Source organism: Xyrauchen texanus, chromosome 13, assembly GCF_025860055.1.
Source record: "Xyrauchen texanus isolate HMW12.3.18 chromosome 13, RBS_HiC_50CHRs, whole genome shotgun sequence".
In the NCBI taxonomy this organism is placed as follows: domain Eukaryota; kingdom Metazoa; phylum Chordata; class Actinopteri; order Cypriniformes; family Catostomidae; genus Xyrauchen; species Xyrauchen texanus.
The window spans coordinates 22,272,316-22,291,778 of NC_068288.1; the positions used below are offsets into that span (position 1 = coordinate 22,272,316).

The following is a 19,463-nucleotide window of genomic DNA, read 5'->3' on the forward strand; positions in this document are numbered from 1 at the left end:
GATTTAAATGTCTGTGGGGCTGAAGCAATAGGACTAAATGGGGCTTCAGTGGATGAAGCTGTGCTTAGAACAGCAGGTAACTGCTGGGGAAAGTAATTCTGAGGGTACAGGAACAAATTAAACATGGCATGGGTTAGGATGACTAGACATTTTCAGGGCAGATGACTTTGGGTCATTGCTGAAAACATCTATTTGCTGTGAAAGGCTTCCCTGAAGTAGTGATTTATGAGGGGCATTGGCTGTGCTGGACTGTAAGGTAGGCTCATTTTCATCTTGAGAATCTTGTTTAAGAAGAGAACAGACCAATTGAGCAACCTCAAGCTCATTCTGAATCCTTTCAGATGCTGATGTTTTTCAATTTGCTTAGCTAAAGATTCTCTTGCTTTAGTAGCTTCCTCCTGTTTATGCTGTGCTTCTCATCAAATCCTTATTATTAATCTCCAAACAGTCCAAACAACTCTCATTTTCTCACAAACAAACACACACACACACACACACACACACACACACACACACACACGCGTTGCCTTTGAAAAATCACAATTATCAGAGAAAGTCAAAATAGACAGGATGTAGCTTTTTTAAAATAGCTATCAGTTCCTCACTCATCGTCCCCATGCCAAAGAAGTCTTCAGTGTCCTGCCTCAACGACTACCGTTCTGTCGCACTTACACCCATCATCATGAAGCGCTTCGAGAGGCTCGTCATGAGGCACATTAAGACCTAGCTACCCCCTCACTAGACCCACTGCAGTTTGCGTATCGTCTAAACCGTTCAACAGACAAAGCCATCGCCACCACCCGCCCTCACCCACCTAGATAATAAGGACTCATACGTTCGAATGTTGTTCATAGATTTCAGCTCAGCATTCAACACAATCCACAGTCTTATGGGAAAACGTATATTGAAACAGGTTGAACCACTAGGGTGCTCCTGCTCATCTGCCCGCCAATTTGGCCTAATATTATGAATTGTTGATACAATTCATTGAAACAGAATTCTACTATTCTACTTATGTGGTGAAATCAGCAACAAACGCATATAAATGTATTATATGAATATACAATAAAAATAAATGGACGAATATGCAAGACATAACCTTATAAATCATATTGTTTCCATATTTACAGATTGCATTTATCAGATTTGCAAGTATATTGTAGTGTGTTTATGCCTAAAATTTGATAAATGTCTAGCGTGATAATAAATAAAATGTAGCCGTTGGGTTATTTCTGTCTGTCGGTCTGTAGTATCAGTATCAAGTGTCCAATCAGAGCAAAGATTATTTAGCAGAGACGGGCCACTTCTATTAAAATGAATTGGGAAAAATTGGAACGCCCAACGGTCAACGGGTGTAAAAAAAAAAAGGGAGGTCCCGCCTTACAGGTAAAATTGCCTCTCAATCAACTCGAGAACGGTTTTTTGCGTAACCTGCGAAAAAGAAGCACAATTTATGACGCCAGTGTTTTAAGATTTTACTGCTGATTTGAAATATGTTCTTTTATTGTAATATTGATCATCCGTTTTGGACACTGCGGTCTTTACCCATTTAAGCAGACAGGAGCTGCACTTCTATGCCGATTGTCTGCATAGTAAAATAACTGCCGTAAAATAAATTTCCGACGAGTGAACTAACTTGCTAAAAAAAAGAGGCAACACTGTGTGTCACGTGACTCTTAGTGGCGGAAGAGCAAACAGAGTGGATGTTCGCTGTGTTGTTGTGATGTTCTTGGTTGCTGTGCGTTTTCAACTGTTGAGTGAGTTTCCGACACAACTGACAGGCACGATGCATTGTGTGCCTTCAATTGTAAGTTAAATCTTTATTTTGAGACTAATAAACTATTACACATCGTATCTTGAAATAAAAAAGATCGTGGAAAACAGGCAATTTCTCTCCGATCACTAAACACTATTTGTCCACGCTAACAGGCTAATGCTAGCCCAGAAGTGATTTATTTGTAACATACCAGTAAAATGAGGTCTGATGTGAAAAATTGATGAAGTGAGTTATCAACATGAATATGTCACATTGTATACAAAATCTGTTCTGCTAGGTATGCACTTTTGTCACGCTGAATAATACTTGGTTATTTTTGGAACACAGCTGCCTCCATCTATTTCTGTGATAAAAATATGTTTTTGTGTTATGATATGTTTAACACTTAAAAATGTTTCCTGAAAGGCTGAAGTTACAGTGTGGCACAAATCAAGCTAATAGTTAAATCTATTCGATTATCGCTATTGTTGTTACTGCGGAGTTGCCCTTGGTAATGCATATGCTGCTCATTTCTCATGCACGAAGCCCAGATTTTAACATTCTGTAACAAGGATGCATTTGGAAGATCATTGAGATAGAATGGAGGAATTTCTGGGCACTCTCCGGGATCATGACGTGAGGTAAGGATAATTAATTTTTAATTAGCTGTTATGTAGATATACCATCATGACTTTATTTTTTAGTTTTTAATTGCATAGAAGAGGGACACCGTAGTTACCGTAGTAGGTGCTGCCATGACCACAAATAAAATTGGTGGCACTTGTGTCAAGCAATTGTATGTTTACACACCGTTCCCTGTTTGTATTACATTGGTTTTAGATTTTTCCTATGTGTGTCCTTTGCTGTCCATGTCCTCAGCTCTGTCCTGTCATCCTGTGAGCCGGAGTTGCAGGAGTTAATGAGGCAGATCGACATTATGGTGGGGCACAAGCGCCAGGAGTGGGAGGCTGAGGTACGAGCTATGGAGCTGCGTCTGAAGAATGCACAAGAGGAGCTCCAGTCAGCCAGGGCCCTGCTCAACAAGAGGAGCTCAGAGGTACTGAATCAGTTTTAGGACTATGTATTTTTTCTTTAAAATGCTGTGTAAGCATTCAGCATTTTGGGTCGTAGGATTCTCCTCTGTGGTTCTGTTTTTATAAACATGGGATATTCATTCAATTGTGACTGAACCGAAAGTCCCTATGAAAGTTCTGATGGAAGTGTATGCTGGCTGATTTGTTATACTAAAAGGGTTTAAAATCAGACAAAGCATTTTTCTGACTGCAAGATAAAGTTAATCAAAAAGAAGTCAAAACTGAGATCACAGATTTAGTCTACTTAAAGGGATAGTGCACCTAAGAAAAAGTAAATTCCCTGATCATTGATTCGCCCTCATGCCATCCTTGATGTGTATGAGTTTCTATCTTCTGCAAAACACAAAATAACATTTTTAAAAGAATATTTTCGCTCTGTTGATCCTCAATGCAAGTGAATGGTGACCAGAACTTTGACAGCCCAAAAGGGAAATAAAAGCAGAAGATAAGTAATCCGTATGTGGTAAATTCCATATAATCTTTTAAAGGGATCAATGTTTAAGTCCTTTTTAAAATGAATATCTATACTTTCACTTTTACTTCCACATTCTGGTATGGAAGTGACTTTCACATTCAGCCACCTGCTGGTTGGAGCTGGTCAAAGGTGGAGATTGATGGAGTAAAGGTGGAGTATAAAAGGAATTAAATATTGATCTGTTTCTCACCACAGCTATCATATCACTTCAGAAGGATATGGATTTAAACACTGGGGTCATATGGATTACTTTTATGCTGCCTTTATGTCCTTTTTAGACCTTCTGAGTTCTGGTCACCATTCACTTGCATTGTATGCACCTGCAGAGCTGAAATACTCTTCTAAAAATATTTAAATCTGTGTTCTGCAGAAGAAAGAATATTATCTTGTATAGTGTGAGATGATGAGAGAATTTTCATTTTAGGGTGAACTATCCCTTTACGAACTAAACTGATAGTGAAGATTGCTTTTTGAGGGAATTCCACTTTCCACGTTGAAATCTCTCTATAAATGCAGTGGCTCGGCAAAATCACATGCATCCTCCAGGCTGTCTCTGCCCTGACACTCTGCCTTCATCCCTGGCAGACACTCAAGGTGAGGGAGATGATGATGGCAGTGCTGGAGCTCCAGGATGGTGGTTTTCTAATGTTGAAGTTGGTAGTGGAAAAGGGATTACAGCAGGTGAAGGTGCATGTAGGTGTGCTTCTTCCAGCATGACTAGACTACTGAATGTCAAACTACCCATGAATGCTTCTGTTTGAGCTTCATAAGCATAAGTTAGCTCTGTAAGATCAGACTGGTCAGTAAAGCTTCCTTGATTATTTAATGTTTTGATTGGCTCTTAACTGCTTTATTAATATTCTCTGATCACCTATCAGCATCATTAGCCCATTATTATATATATTATTATATATTTTAGTCTTTTCATTGTATTAATTCTGCATATGGATGTAAAAGTAATTGCTTTCCATTGATTCCGAACAAATATGAGTATAATTGAATGATTGACTTGGATCGAAATGCATACATTGTGTTTTTATGAATTTTGTTTTGCATTACTTAACAAAATATATAACCAAGTGGTGGTGGCATCTGCAAGGAAGGGATGCTAGTAAGCTTTTCTTAGTATTAACCTTAATTTTGTGAGGCGATTTTTGCAATGACTGCCAAGGTGATTTTAAAGGAGTCAGTTCCCCTCAGGTTTACACAAATATCCTTACAGTATTAAGGAAACAGGTGTTTTTCATCACATGAACTATGGACATGGACTTTATATTTTCAAATACAAGTGTCAAAATAAATTTTTGATAATTTTGAACAATGGATAATGTGTTGTGTTAACAATATATTGTTTTATCATTCATCCAAATACTTTTTGGGGCAACTTTAGGGGGTTAAAATTAACCGCATTATGCAATCTTACAAATCTTTAATAGGGTATGTGATGGACATCACTTTCCACTAGGTGTCATGTTTGAGCTGTGGTTCACATTGGCTTTGACTAGCCTGATTATTTTTGTTCTACAGATCCGGGTGCTGGGGAAACAGCTAGATGAGATGCAAGCTGTAAAACAAGAGCTGGTTATGAAGTATGAAGAACAGCTGCAGCATGTAAAAGATGAAGTAAGATCATCAATGGGCCTTTTTATATAATTTTTTCACCCACAATATGTTGAATGGCGTAATTTAGTCTTTGTCAGGTGTCTGTCTCTGTAAAGAACAACTTCTTTCCGCAGTTGTCTAAATTGAAGCGCAGCTATGAGAAGCTACAGCGTAAGCATCTGAAAGAGTCACGGGAAGGAGCTCTGAGCAGAGAGGAGGACAGGAGTGAGCTGTCCCGCCTCAACTCCAAGCTGGAGGTACAGAGACTGGATAATTATATACTCTGTGTTCAACAGATTGGTCTTCATGTTTTATGCCTGAATAAACTAATGAATTTGATCAAGTAGGGAAATAAAAAAGATATACAGTATCTCGCAAAAGTGAGTACACCCCTCACATTTTTGTAAATATTTGATTATATCTTTTCATGTGACAACACTGAAGAAATTACACTTTGCTACAATGTACACTAGTGAGTTTACAGCTTGTATAACTGTGTAAATTTTCTGTCCCCTCAAAATAACTCAACACACAGCCATTAATGTCTAAACCGCTGGCAACAAAAGTGAGTACACCCCTAAGTGAAAATGTCCAAAGTGTCAATATTTTGTGTGCCCACCATTATCTTCCAGCACTGCTTTAACCCTCTTGGGCATGGAGTTCACCAGAGCTTCACAGGTTGCCACTGGCGTCCTCTTCCACTCCTCCATGATGGCATCACGGAGCTGGTGGATGTTAGAGACCTTGTGCTCCTCCACCTTCCGTTTGAGGATGCCCCACAGATGCTCAATAGGGTTTAGGTCTGGAGACATGCTTGGCCAGTCCATCACCTTCACCCTCAGCTTCTTTAGCAAGGCAGTTGTCGTCTTGGAGGTGTGTTTGTGGTCGTTAACATGCTGGAATATTGCCCTGTGGCCCAGTCTCCGAAGGGAGGGGATCATGCTGTGCTTCAGTATGTCACAGTACATGTTGGCATTCATGTATCCCTCAATGAACTGTAGCTCCCCAGTGCCGGCAGCACTCATGCAATCCCGGACCATGACACTCCCACCACCATGCTTGACTGTAGGCAAGACACACTTGTCTTTGTACTCCTCACCTGGTTTCTGCCACACACGCTTGACACCCTCTGAACCAAATAAGTTTATCTTGGTCTCATCAGACCACAGGACATGGTATGCTTGTCTTCAGAAAACTATTTGCGGGCTTTCTTGTGCATCGTCTTTAGAAGAGGCTTCCTTCTGGGACGACAGCCATGCAGACCAATTTGATGCAGTGTGCGGCGTATGTTCTGAGCACTGACAGGCTAACCCCCCACCCCTTCAACGTCTGCAGCAATGCTGGCAGCACTCATACTTCTATTTCCCAAAGACAACCTCTGGATATGACGCTGAGCACGAGCACTCAACTTCTTTGGTCGACCATGGCGAGGCCTGTCAACCTGTCCTGTTAAACCACTGTATGGTCTTGGCCACCGTGCTGCAGCTCAGTGTCAGGGTCTTAGCAATCTTCTTATAGCCTAGGCCATCTTTATGTAGAGCAACAGTTCTTTTTTTCAGATCCTCAGAGAGTTCTTTGCCATGAGGTGCCATGTTGAACTTCCAGTGACCAGTATGAGGGAGTGTGAGAGCGATGACACCCAATTTAACACACCTGCTCCCCATTCACACTTGAGACCTTGTAACACTAACGAGTCGCATGACACCGGGGAGGGAAATTGTCTAATTGGGCCCAATTTGGACATTTTCAATCAGGGGTGTACTCACTTTTGTTGCCAGCGGTTTAGACATTAATGGCTGTGTGTCGAGGCATTTTGAGGGGACAGCAAATTTACACTGTTATACAAGCTGTACACTCACTATTTTACATTGTAGCAAAGTGTAATTTCTTCAGTGTTGTCACATGAAAAGATATAATCAAATATTTAAAAAAATGTGAGGGGTGTACTCACTTTTGTGAGATACTGTAAATACAACAGAGAGCAGGACTGGAGGTAGGTGGGGTTGCTTCTTATGAGATAAATCAAGAAGCTGTGTCTGAATCAGTCTATACAGTCAGTTCTTGTATACACAGATCAGCCACAACATTAAAACCACCTGCCTAATATTGTGTAGGTCCCCCTCGTTCCACCAAAACAGTGCCTATTCGCATCTCAGTATAACATTCTGAGATTCTATTCTTCTCGCCACAATTGTACAGAGCAGTTATTTGAGTTACTGTTGACTTTGTCAGTTTGAACCAGTTGTGTCATTCTCTTTTGTTCTCTGTCATGAACAAGGCGTTTCCGTCCGGCGAACTGACGCTCACTGGAGGTTTTTGTTTTTGGCACCATTCTGAGTAAATTCTAGAGACTGTTGTGCGTGAAAATCCCAGGAGATCAGCAGTTACAGAAATACTCAAACCAGCCTGTCTGGCACCAACAGTCATGCCATGGTCGAAATCACTGAGATCACATTTATTCCCCATTCTGATGGTTGATGTGAACATTAACTGAAGTTCCTGACCTGTATCTGAATGATTGTATGCATTGCACTGCTGCCACACAATTGGCTGATTAGATAATCGAATGAATAAGTAGGTGTAATAAAGTCCTCAGTGAGTGTATAATATGTATAAGTTTGATATATATTCTTAAATAGATTTGATACAAATTGCCATTTTGTGGATTGAGCTTTTCTCATAGTCTGCCTGTCATTAACACAGGAGTTCCGTGAGCACTCAGCAGAGTGGGAACAACAGAGACTGCAGTACCAGAGACAAGTGACCTCACTAGAGGAACAGAGGAAGAAGCTAGCTGAACAGTTTACCCTTTTCCAGGTGGACTACATTTATGTATAAGGCAGACGCTTTTATCCAAATTGACTTACAGAGCCCTTATTACAGGGACAATTATTAAGTGCCTTGCTCAAGGACACAATGGTGGTGGCTGTGGGGATCGAACCAGCATCCTTCTGATTACCAGTTATGTGCTTTAGACCACTACACCACCACTACCATTATATCATTACATTAGTGTGACATTACAGTATTTTCTACTGTGGTATAATGGTTAACAGTTAGGCTGGTAACTTGAAGGTTGATTGTTCAATTCACCAAAAGCACCAAGCCACAACTGTGCCCTCAATTATAGATAAATAATATTTAAAACAATTCTATATTAATATATGAGAAATTTGTATGTATTGTTGTCACTGTTTTGTCAGACTCAGGGTGTGGGTCGAGCACAGGAGCAGGGAGAACTGCAGCGGCTGCGCACTCAGCTGCAGAGGGCTCAGGACCGTTTGCACACGCAGGAGCTAGAACTGGAGAGACTTCATCTTTTGCAGGATGAGCTGGGAGACTCCACCAGGGAACAGCAGGTCAGCTGCTTCACTGCAGCTTGCTTACCAGGACAGGTAGAGCCAGATCCACAAGATGAGTAGAGGTAGAATTAGCCTTTAGATCATAGTACATTGAGTAAAGTACAGCTAGTGAAGTTCCCGAAAGAGCAAGGACAGATGCTGGTTAAAGGTGCACATCTGTTTGTGTTTGTGTCATCTTGGACTTACAGTGACACTTAGTGTTGTGGATGCAGCATTACTCAAAGTCAAAAGTTTTTAGTTAGTGATGCAGTTGTAGAATTTCACTATTCACAGTCAGTCATGATTAATTTAATCTGAAGCTGCATTTCAACCATTGGGCCGAACAGTTCTCATCGCAAAAGAACAGAACCATCTGTTGGCGACAGCGTGAAAGGTAAACATTGGTGCGATTGTGGTGCACTATGGAGGATGATTGCACATTCTGGATTTTTGGACTTCTTTTCCCCCTGGTTTTACTCTGCTAACAAACAGCAAAGAAACAGACCATGTACCAGGAAAGTAGAGCAAAAAAGATGAGCGGTTTACTGTAATTGGCTGAGGGTTGTGTTTACCACCGGACACGAACATGCAGAAAGGTAAAAGTTCCCAGACTAGCTAAAAAAGGATATTTATTGACAAAATGTTCTAGAAGTATTATATTAAAATATTATATGAGAATATATTGATGTATTTTCTGTTTAAATGAGTTAGTAATCTCCTTCTCTGATGAAAAAGGTGTGTAGAAAAAGAAATGTTGGCTACAATACTAGTTAAATCAAGTCGCCACGTACTAAATCCATTCAACCAGCATTCTTGAGAACACTTGAGTACGGTTAGCTAACCATGCAGAGAATTCCATGATGAGAACGGTTTATAATCGTGCCTTGCTAAATGGTGCTCAAGTGGAAATGCTACTGGAACCGTACTGTGCTCAGAAGCATTCGGCCCAATGGTGGAAAATTCTGTCATGGAAGACATGGAGGGGGACCGTTTCCATGTAGAATAAAACAGCTTTTATAAGGGTACTGATATGATTGGGTCCTCATCTTATGTGGTTTTATACATGGCTCAAAATTTTCTTTAGGATCAACTTTTTTATAAATATAGAATTTCCTAGTGCACCTTTTAAATGTCTGTAAGCATTCCTGCTATTTTGGATTATAAGCAACAACAATTTTTTTATCTGGAATTGCTGTTTTAAATCAAATATGTGAATTAGAGAATGACACTTTATTGCAGGTTTTGAACGAAGAGAGAGAGGAGCTGAAGGCCACACTGGATGCTCAGGATCAGTTTGTTCGTAGTGCCGGAGCCCAGCAGCAGCAGCTCCGACGAGAGGTGACTAGGCTCAGCCAGTCTCTGCAAGCAAAAGAACAAGTCATCAGGTACACTATCATCAGCCTTTCAATATTCAGTGTTAAGGGAATTATTCAGTCAAAAATTAAATGAAAATTCTGTCATTATACACTCATCCTCATGTCATTGCACACCCATATAACTTTCTTCTGTGAAAACCAAAAGAAAAAATTTGTAAAAAAATAAAAGCTCCATAAAATACATAAAAACTCCTAGGTAGTAGTAATTCAACTCATTATTTACTCTACAATCAAAGGTAGCGCCCAGATAAAATATGTAAGGGATAATGTACAGCCAGCCGGTTGTTATCGCACAATAAACCCTAACAGGGTGATCAGGACCTCTATGCAAATCTGCTTATTACACGTCAACTAACCAAATAAATAAATTCATAGACATAAAATATTTATTTGCATTGAAATTATGTAATTTGAGAAGAAAGAGTCATTTGACTCATTATTTAGCCTATTACAAGACTTCTTGCCAAATAATAAATAAGCTCATGAAACATTGATTTGAGTTTAAATTATTTTATTAGCTTACATTTAGAAACTGTACAGTGTGCCTAGAAGCAGGAGAGACGGCTCGCAGAACAAGGATGAGCAGTCTGATACATCTTTATTCCCGGATGTGCGGTTGTTACAGAGCAATATCTGACCGCTGGGTGGCGCCATTGACCAATCAGAATAGAGTATTCCTGAGAGCCGTGTAATAAGGTGATATATCAATAACATCAAATGTCATTGGTTCTTGTCTCGTGAAATTTGGTCACAAGACCTACATGTGATGTTATTGAAGTAATGCCATATTTAATTTGGGCTCTATTTGTCCTTTATGGAGGTTGACAGCCTGGAGTCACTATGCACTTTCATTATATGGCAAAAAGATGATTAAAGATAAAACAAAAGTCATTTTGTGTGCCACAATTAGGGTGAGAAAATAATTACAGAATTTTCACTGCTTGCTCATAAATCTTATTTTTAAAATAAACTTTTAATGACAGACTATGATTTAAATTATATCCACATTTTAGACCTTTAGAAAAAACTTGCTATAAATCAAGCCCAGGATGTAATAATGCTTTACTTAATATTTACAGATCTCTAGAGGATTGTTTAGCATCACATGGCTCATCTTCAAACTTGGCCTCCCTTAGACAGGATCTGGAGAAAATCACAGCCAAATCGAACAGTTCCCAGACCTGTGAGAGTCACTTGAAAGCAGAGGTCATCAGACTTGGAGACAAGTGAGATGTTTTTAAACACTGATGTTCCTGTCAATGGCTGCAGCTTTCATTTAAAAGCTAAAATCATTCTGCAATGTAAAACCCTGAATCCTATTTTGTATGTTTTGTCAGATTGGAGAGCATGCGAAGGCATAAAGCTGAGATGAGCAGGAGAGAACAAGAATGGAAACAGATGGAGGAGGAACATACTCGCTGTACAGCTGAAATCAGACGTGTATGTGGAGTTAGGTTTTACAGTTTGTGACACTGATGTATTTTCCATGTATGGTTGGGCACTTTTTTTATATATATATATTTTTTTCCTCTGTGTTAATAGCTACGTGAAGAACTTGAGAGGGCTGAACAGACTCGTTGTGGAGAGTTGGAAGGAATGAGGAAGGAGGTTTCTCAGTTAACGAGTGAGCTGCATAAGCGAGACATCACCATCGCCACACTCACTGGCTCCGCCTCCAGCATTGAACGACAGTTGCGGGCGGAAGTGGAGCGAGCAGAGCGCAGGATGTCAGAACTCAAGGTTCACCAGTCACGCTCACCTCTGAATATATCAACAGCAGTTACAGTTCTTAAAGGAATAGTTCACCCCAAAATGAAAATTCTCTCATCATTTACTCACCCTCATGCCATCCCATATGTGTATGACTTTCTTTCTTCAGCAATACACAAATAAAGATTTTTAGAAGAATATCTCAGTTCTGTAGGAACTCACAATGCAATGAATGTGACCAGAACTTTGAAGGACCAAAAAGGACATAAAGGAAGCATAAAAGTAATCTGGAAACTCCAGTGTTTAAATCCATATCTTCAGAAGTGATATGGTTGGTGTGATTAAAACACTGGAGTCCTATGGATTATTGTTTATACTGCCTTTTGGACCTTCAAAGTTCTTGTCACCATTCACTTCCGTTGTGAGGACCAACAAAGCTGAAATATTCTTTTAAAAATCTTTGTTTGTGTTTTGCAGAAGAAAGAATGTCATACACATCTGGGATGGCATGAGGGTGAGTAAATGATGAGATAATTAAATTTTTTAGGTGAATATCCCTTTAATTTAATCAAGCCACTTATTGTCAACTTGATGTCATCAGGACGATCTAGTGTAATATTATAGTTATTAATTGGTAATATAGAATAATTGGTGAAACTGGATGGTGTTCCTCTACTTGTTTTGAAGGTTACACAGGTCCAGCTTGAGACGCTAAAGCTTGAAAATCAGCATCTAAATGATCTTCTTGAGAGAGTCGAGTCAAGATCCCCTAAGGTTTTTACCCTTTTTTGAATAAATCCTCTTTTTAGTTCAAATTAATGTCATTTGTTTGTTTGTTACTTCTGTTTTATGAAAAAACTTGATGAGCAAAGTATTCTTTCAAAGTATGGCCATCTGCCTTTAGTTACGTCACAACCATGAACCATGATTTCCTCCTTGCTGTTGCTAGTCAGGCAGGTGGTATTAGATGGGGGAGGGCCTTTCTCATTCTAAAAAGCCTTTAATCAGACACAGATGTGCTTGTGAGTGCAGTTGAGGTTTGTCATTAATATTTTTGGTTTGGTTTCACAGAAGAGACAGTTCATTTTAAATATTTATATCTGCTAAAAACATAATAGTCATATTTTAGGAGTAAACTAGTGTGTGTGTATATGTGTATATATATATATATATGGTCTCAAAGCTAACAGAGATATTAGCTTTAACTCTATCTCTATCTAATGCTATCACAAACGTCTCATTTGTATTACATGGGCTGTTTAAGTTTACGTAACGTTTTGTGAGATGTTTGTTGCGAATTCATAATTTCCCTTTGTTTTTCTGTTAGAGTGGTGATGGAGAGCTGACGAGTCTTAGAGACAGCTACGTGTCATCTCTAAACAGTCTGGAGGAGGAGAATCGGCGTCTGAGGCAGGAAATTACTGAGCTACGTGCTCGCATGGAGGCCAGCAACCAGACCTGGCAGGACAAGTATGAGAGAGCGTTACTGCAAAATCAAAACAAGTGCCATTCATACCATACTCAGGAGAGGTAACCCTTCGATAACAGATTCTCACTCATTAAATGTATTTGAGCAACAAGTCAAATGCATGTATGTGAGTGTGTTATGTGCTGTGATAGATCTACTGAGGATATACAGCGGGGACACCAGGAGGAGCTACAGGCCATGGAAAGTCGGATGCAGGAAAGAGCCTCACACTATGAGGACCAAATACAGATGCTTTTAAAACAGCTGGAGAACCTGTCCCGATCTTCCCCTCATCACCAGGATTGCCAATCAAAGGAGAGCAGGACAGCTGTGTCCCCGGCCCTCTCTTTGGCATCATCCAGCTCATCTTCATCCTCAGCCCGTAAAGCCCACAGGATGGCAGCTCTGCTCAGTGCAGAAGTTCATGGAAAAGAAGCTCAAGCTTCCAGCTCGACAGACAACTTCCTGCCTGTCGTAAGTCTTAGAGTAATTAGACTATGATACATAATGATGCGCTGCAATTTTTTTAGTAATAAGTATTTTTTTAATATCTGAGCATCGTTTAGTTGTCAGAGAAATGTAAAAAAAAAATAAAAAAAATAAAGAGATTTATGCTAAAAACAAGAAAAAACTGTTTGTCATTGGGGTAGATAAGTAAACTTAATTCAATGGTAAAGTTGGATTTTTTTCCCCTTTACTTATTGGCAAGTTATTTTTTGGTCCCAATTTATGTAAAGCCTGCGTCACACTAGCCAGAGATGATTTTCTGATTTTCAGGTGTGAGCTTAATTTACATAATTGTCGGCCAGGCAGCGGGAGATAAATCTCGCATTAGTATCTGCCAGCGGGAGGTGGTTAAAGAGATATTTCACCCAAAAATTAAAATTCTCTCATCATTTACATTGATGCCATCCCAGATGTGTATGACTTTCTCTCTTCTGCAGAACACCAATTATGATTTTTGAAGAATATTTCAACTGTGTCAGTCCATACAGAGTGAATAGGTTGCACATTTATTACACTTCAAAAAGCACATAAAAGCAGCATAAGAATAATCTATAAGACTCCAGTGTTTTAATCCATATCTTCAGAAGTGATATGATTGGTAAGAAACAGATCAATATTTAAGTCATTTTTTTACTATAAATCTGAAATTCATCATCAAATCGTGGATATAGCATTTTGGCTGCTATATTAGATATTGGTCGATCTTCACGATTGCTTCTCTCTTTTGAATAGTGACAGAACAGACACCGGTAGGATGAAGTCAGCAACTTTGACAGATAAAATTGTGACTTCCCTCTTTCAGCATTTTACACAATTTACTAATTGTGTGTGGTGTTTTGCGAAAATCTCAAGAGTTTCACTTTTGGTGCTACCAAGGTTGGGGTACAGGTCGGTTTATGGGTAGGGTTAACAGTGTAATTACAGATGTAATTACATGCAGGTACTTTAAATATAAGTACAATGTAACAACACATACAGTACAGTGCAAATTTTGAAGAAAAACTAAATTATATTGAGGATGTTTTCAAAAATGATGCCATGAATATTATTTATTTATCAATTAACTTCATACAAACAGCAGTAAACATAAAAAACTTGGTGTGACCAACCTATGCCTTAGAAATCAGATTCTCTTAGGTACACTTTTGTCTCAATTGCTTCTGTCTCTTCATGTAATCCCAGATTGTCTCAATGATGTTGAGATCCGGGCTCTGTGGGGGCCATACCATTTTTTTGCAGGACTCCTCATTCTACTTCTATTCTATTTGCTGAAGAAATGTTTGGAAATCTAAAATTGATATTTCCTGTTGACAAACTAAAGCAGAAGATATCAAATAACCATCTGAAACATAAAACGTACTGTATGTATACAATAAGTACATTGTATCAAATGCTTATTTTTAATGTTAGTACATAGTAGTAATATAGAGTGGGTCTCGTTTTTCTTATTTTAAGAATAAACGTCACTAATTAGTTTTTAACCTCACTAACATTTAAACTTCATAGATTTCTCTGTCAACAAGAATCATGCCTAATATCATAAGTACTGTAAATATGCTTCTCAAGTAGATGCATCTTGTTTTAAAAAATGTTTCGATATTTTTACAATAAATAAATACTGGGTTTTTTTTTTGGATGGTATCCAAGGTTACCCTTGTAAAGACAGAGGCTAAACATCCTGTTGTTGGTGATGATTGCGCAGCATGAATTTTGCTTTTCTTGACACGTTGCTTTTTAAGAATCCATGTATTTTTCAAATAATCTCACATTATTTTCTAATTTCTTAATCTGCCTTAACTGTTATTTCTTCCTGGTTCCGTCAGGAATCTACTGGATCTCCAAATGGCTCAGTGGCTAAATGGTTTCTAGAAGAGGAAACGCTACGGTCTCAAGAGCTGCTTCAGATGTTGGATTCCCATATTCAGAGCATGAAACAAGAAAATGCCAACACTGTCTTCAAGTACCTGGGCAAGGACAGCAGTCCCCACAACACTTGAGTCTTGAGTGCCTTCACCAGGCACAGGTGGGGATCTTTTGTGTATGACCATTTCTATTTGACAAGGGACAGCTAGTGAGATTCCATTGTTGCATAATGATTAGACAAGACCCTAACCATAACTCAATGGGGCCTTTTCACAACTGTGCAGCTCTGCAAGTATAGACATCAAAGCAGTGCCAAACTACCACAGTGCTAAAGTGCCACATACCTCCATATCTAATGCACTAGTAAATGGCCATCATGCATATTTCTCTCTCTCTATCTCTCTCTCTATCTCTCTCTCTCTCATCTCTCTCACTCACACTCACACTCACACACACACACACACACACACACACACACACACACACACACACACACACACACACACACACACACACACAAACTCTACCCTGTTGACATTCATATGGTTGAGCACTTTAGAAATGACATCTGTACTGTTTATACAATACATTTCTGGGTACAGTGTTACCCAACTTGTTTGAAATCTTTTGTTAAGCATAATGACCAGATTGTGAAGAACATGTGTTTTAAGGGCTGAATTAAAAGAGCTTATTTTGATAGTCATGTGTGTTATGGGAGTGGATATGTTTGTGTGAATGGTTTTATTTGTGTGTCACTTTGTGCTTTGGGGGAAAAGGCTGTTTGAGCATGTGATGGGGTTGTATCCTTTAACAGTTTTGCACAGCAGACAACAAACACATCAGCTTTCTCCACCAATGTTTAGTGGACTATGCCATGCCTGAGTTTACAACAAACACGCAGTCACCAGATCAAACAGCAACAAACATTCATATGCTCATCATGAGAAAACTCATGTTATCCATGTGGGATCCTGAACTTGGAAATAGACAAAGACTGTTATTCAAAATGAATGGAAAGAATCATATTGCAAATGAATTGATATTGAGTGAGATATACATGTGCTCCTTCACTATGAGAAATTGGGAGAAGGTAAAGATCCTAAATCTAATTTGTTAGATTTAGGATGTTTCACTTCTTCTTTATTATTAGCAAGTGCTGGAAATGTGTTTTACCAGGCTCCAGTCCAGCGGTTTTGCGATCGGAATTCCGTTACCCTGGTTATCCGGCCTGCAAAGCACCACAAACAGCAGTTTATAAGTGTTTTTATTCTATATAGTTTTATTCTTAATGAGGCATTTGCAAGCTTGCTGCTAACGACATCTCATTGTACTTGTACAGTCGCAGTAAAGGTATCTTGAGGAATTTGGAAATATTGATGCACTCTTGCTTGCTGAGGAAAATATTTTTTTATTTGCAAGGATCATTTGAGATGTGTGGCCCTGGGCAAAGTCAGGGGTGGACTGAGGGATTCATCAACACATGACTTGCTTGAATAGTTGAATTGTGGCTAAGTATGTAGCTGATAATTTAGTTTTGAGCTGTCAAAATGGATATTTTAAAAACATATTATGAATATGTTTTATTAAAATATCTAATATAAAACCGTTTTTCAGACATTTTGCATGGAAGTGCTCAGATCTTTTTGTGACACTGTGTCTTGCAGAGTAATGACGCCAACATGACTCACATTGCCTGTTTCCATGCAGACTTTTGGTGTCATTTCAATTTGCAATTAAAATCTGTACTGGAGTTTATATAATTATATATTTATTAAAAAATTATAAATTCATATATACATGTTTTATTATATAGTGATTGTATGTACAGTACACAGTATGTGTATCCGATATTTCTCATTATTGGTTCGATTAATTTTGTTTTGGTCTTTAATATCTTGATAGAAGCAAGTAGTGTGTGTCAAGAGGGCACAAATTCAAATTTTTTGACAGTAGCCAATTATAAACAAGACATTAATCCATGCCAGCCAACCCCTATAGTCAAACAGATCCAGACTCCCCTAAATGTAGTATTGTGATAAACAATGTGATATCAACATTTCTCTTACTACTCTTAAAGAGATAGTTCACCCAAAAATGAAAATGATCTCATCATTTACTCACCCTCATGCCATCCTAGATGTGTATGACTTTCTTGCTTCAGCAGAGCACAAACAAAAATATTTAGAAGAGTATCTCACAGCACCCATGCTCGGCGCAACTAATCCTGGTGAACAGTGACACTATGATGAAGCTCTAATGGTCTGTCCTGTAGGTCATTCACTCCATTCTCTCATCCAGTTTTCAATTCCACAACTAGTGCAAGTTGTTTGTAGAGGAAAACGAATGATAACACAAATTGAAGCTTGTTTTGTGAGTGTGGCAGGGCGGAGGGCGGGGCCGGGTCGTGATCATACACACCCGGTCCGTATTAGGCTAATCAAGCCTCTGAGGTATAAAGGTCGACTGCAGAGTATCGTGCGGGTGAGAGAGATCGTTAGCGGACATGTCTGTCATGTGTGTGTGTGTTTATGTTGTCTTTTAAGTTTCTCATTAAAATATTATTTATATTGAAAAGCCGGTTCTCGCCGCCTCCTTTCCATTGATCATGTTTCCGCCTCAATCGGTCACCCGATTGAGGCGATTACCCTGTTGGCTCTGTTGCTTGGCCTCTCATGCCACATTGGGTATTATGTCATTTTGCAGGCTTTATCGCACACACAGTCAAGCATAATCAACTTTTTACTTTTGGCCTTTTATTTATTTTTTGTATTGCTTTCAAAAATTGCTGTTAATGACTTCCAAATTTGCAACCTCACTTGTCTGTGCATAAAAACCATGGCAAATGCTGTTGGCTAATAACTGCCCCATGAAAAATAACAGGTTCTTCCTCTAGGGGGCCTTCAAGCTGAGTCCTTCATTGGGACATCACTGTTGGGCCAAGACATGTTTGTCTTGCTGGGGATATCTGTACACAGAAAAATATGCTTGTTTAAATCTACAGTATTAATTCCAAAGATTGGTACAAGATAGTAGAGCTGTGTTGAGCCATATTCAGTGTAAGTATTTTTCATGCTTTATTGTCTGCTGGTGAAAATTGTGAGTATGATCATTTGAAAGAATAATAGTGAATAAAGATTCACCCAAAAATTAAAATTGACTTTTTTTAATTCTGCTGAACACAAGATGTTTTTGAAGAATTTTTCAGCTCTGTAGGTTCTTACAATGTAAGTGAATGATGACAAGACAAGCTTCAAAAATCTCCAAAATGCAGCATAGAATTGACCCATAAGACTCCAGTGGTTAATCCATATATTCAGAAGATGATCGATGTGGATGAGAAACAGATCAATGTTAAATTTTCAGAAAGTGAAAGATTTGAGGTATAAAAGGACTGAAATATTGATCTGTATCTCAACCACTTAACAAATGGCTTCTGAAGACAGATTTAACCACTGGAGTCTTTTGGGTCCATCATGAAATGCTATGAATGTTCCAACCATTTGCACATCCCACTAAGCTGTGGGATCAGTTGAAGTCAGAAATGTGGCCTAACCCTCTTCAAGAAAATATTTCACTACATAACACCCAGAAGACTTAAATATGCATAAATGTGTGGTGAAGCTGTAAGTAATTAAATGGCAAAAGTGATGTCATGGCTGGCCTTTAAAGTGCACACAGATTAATGCCAGATAATCGTGGGGAAGGTAGAACAACTGTTGCCAAAGCCAATGTAGTCACATCATTTACCAGATGTTTGTAGTATTTCTTCATATTTCGTTCCTGAACGTTAATTTGCTTGTGCATATCAGGTATGGCATCTTTACGCATACATTACATTTAAGTACATTAGCTAGTTCTTATTACCTAAAGTCCTCTGCAATAAACACTTCAGGGTTTCATGCTCATTCACATACATTATAGCCTATAATAAAGCTTGATGACCGTTAAACCATACATAGCTTTATGTACATAGGTATCTTATGTTGGCAACTTCTAAATAAATGTTTCATATGTGTCCACTTTATATTAAGGTAAATAGATTTATAAAAAATTACTAATTTTGAATAAGTGTTATAAAGCATTTAGTAAGTAAGTTCAAATGGCTCACTAGTCACCCTTATAATGCATTTTATTAACACATCTTGTCAATTATTTATAGTGCAATTTTATATAAATTATTAATCATTCAAATCGAATGTTAATGTAAAGTGTTACTGCATTCTTCTGAAGTCCAGTTTATCCTTGTATTTGAATAGCAAGAATAGTGTAGC

The 19,463-nt window shown here is 38.6% G+C and overlaps 1 protein-coding gene across 6 annotated transcripts in view; it reads left to right on the top strand.

Moving 5' to 3' along the window:
• Positions 1-1,684: 1,684 nt before the first annotated feature.
• The window catches only part of cep63 (centrosomal protein 63), a 32,119-nt gene continuing 14,340 nt past the window's right edge, over positions 1,685-19,463 (top strand). For 2 of the 6 annotated variants that reach the window (XR_007971905.1, XM_052141250.1), the window contains exons 1-16: positions 1,685-1,807; positions 2,303-2,397; positions 2,636-2,813; positions 3,911-4,006; positions 4,853-4,948; positions 5,062-5,184; positions 7,631-7,744; positions 8,131-8,322; positions 9,508-9,653; positions 10,724-10,870; positions 10,982-11,084; positions 11,187-11,384; positions 12,042-12,128; positions 12,682-12,884; positions 12,975-13,296; positions 15,153-15,352. Coding sequence is in view for 5 of the 6 variants with exons in the window: in XM_052141250.1 (XP_051997210.1) it covers positions 2,357-2,397; positions 2,636-2,813; positions 3,911-4,006; positions 4,853-4,948; positions 5,062-5,184; positions 7,631-7,744; positions 8,131-8,322; positions 9,508-9,653; positions 10,724-10,870; positions 10,982-11,084; positions 11,187-11,384; positions 12,042-12,128; positions 12,682-12,884; positions 12,975-13,296; positions 15,153-15,326 (2,220 nt within the window). In the remaining variant the exon portion in view is untranslated. Of the gene's footprint in view, positions 1,808-2,302; positions 2,398-2,635; positions 2,814-3,910; positions 4,007-4,852; positions 4,949-5,061; positions 5,185-7,630; positions 7,745-8,130; positions 8,323-9,507; positions 9,654-10,723; positions 10,871-10,981; positions 11,085-11,186; positions 11,385-12,041; positions 12,129-12,681; positions 12,885-12,974; positions 13,297-15,152; positions 18,333-19,463 lie in introns of those variants that run through there. The other 4 variants (XM_052141248.1, XM_052141251.1, XM_052141249.1 and 1 more) reach the window with 4 other exon arrangements.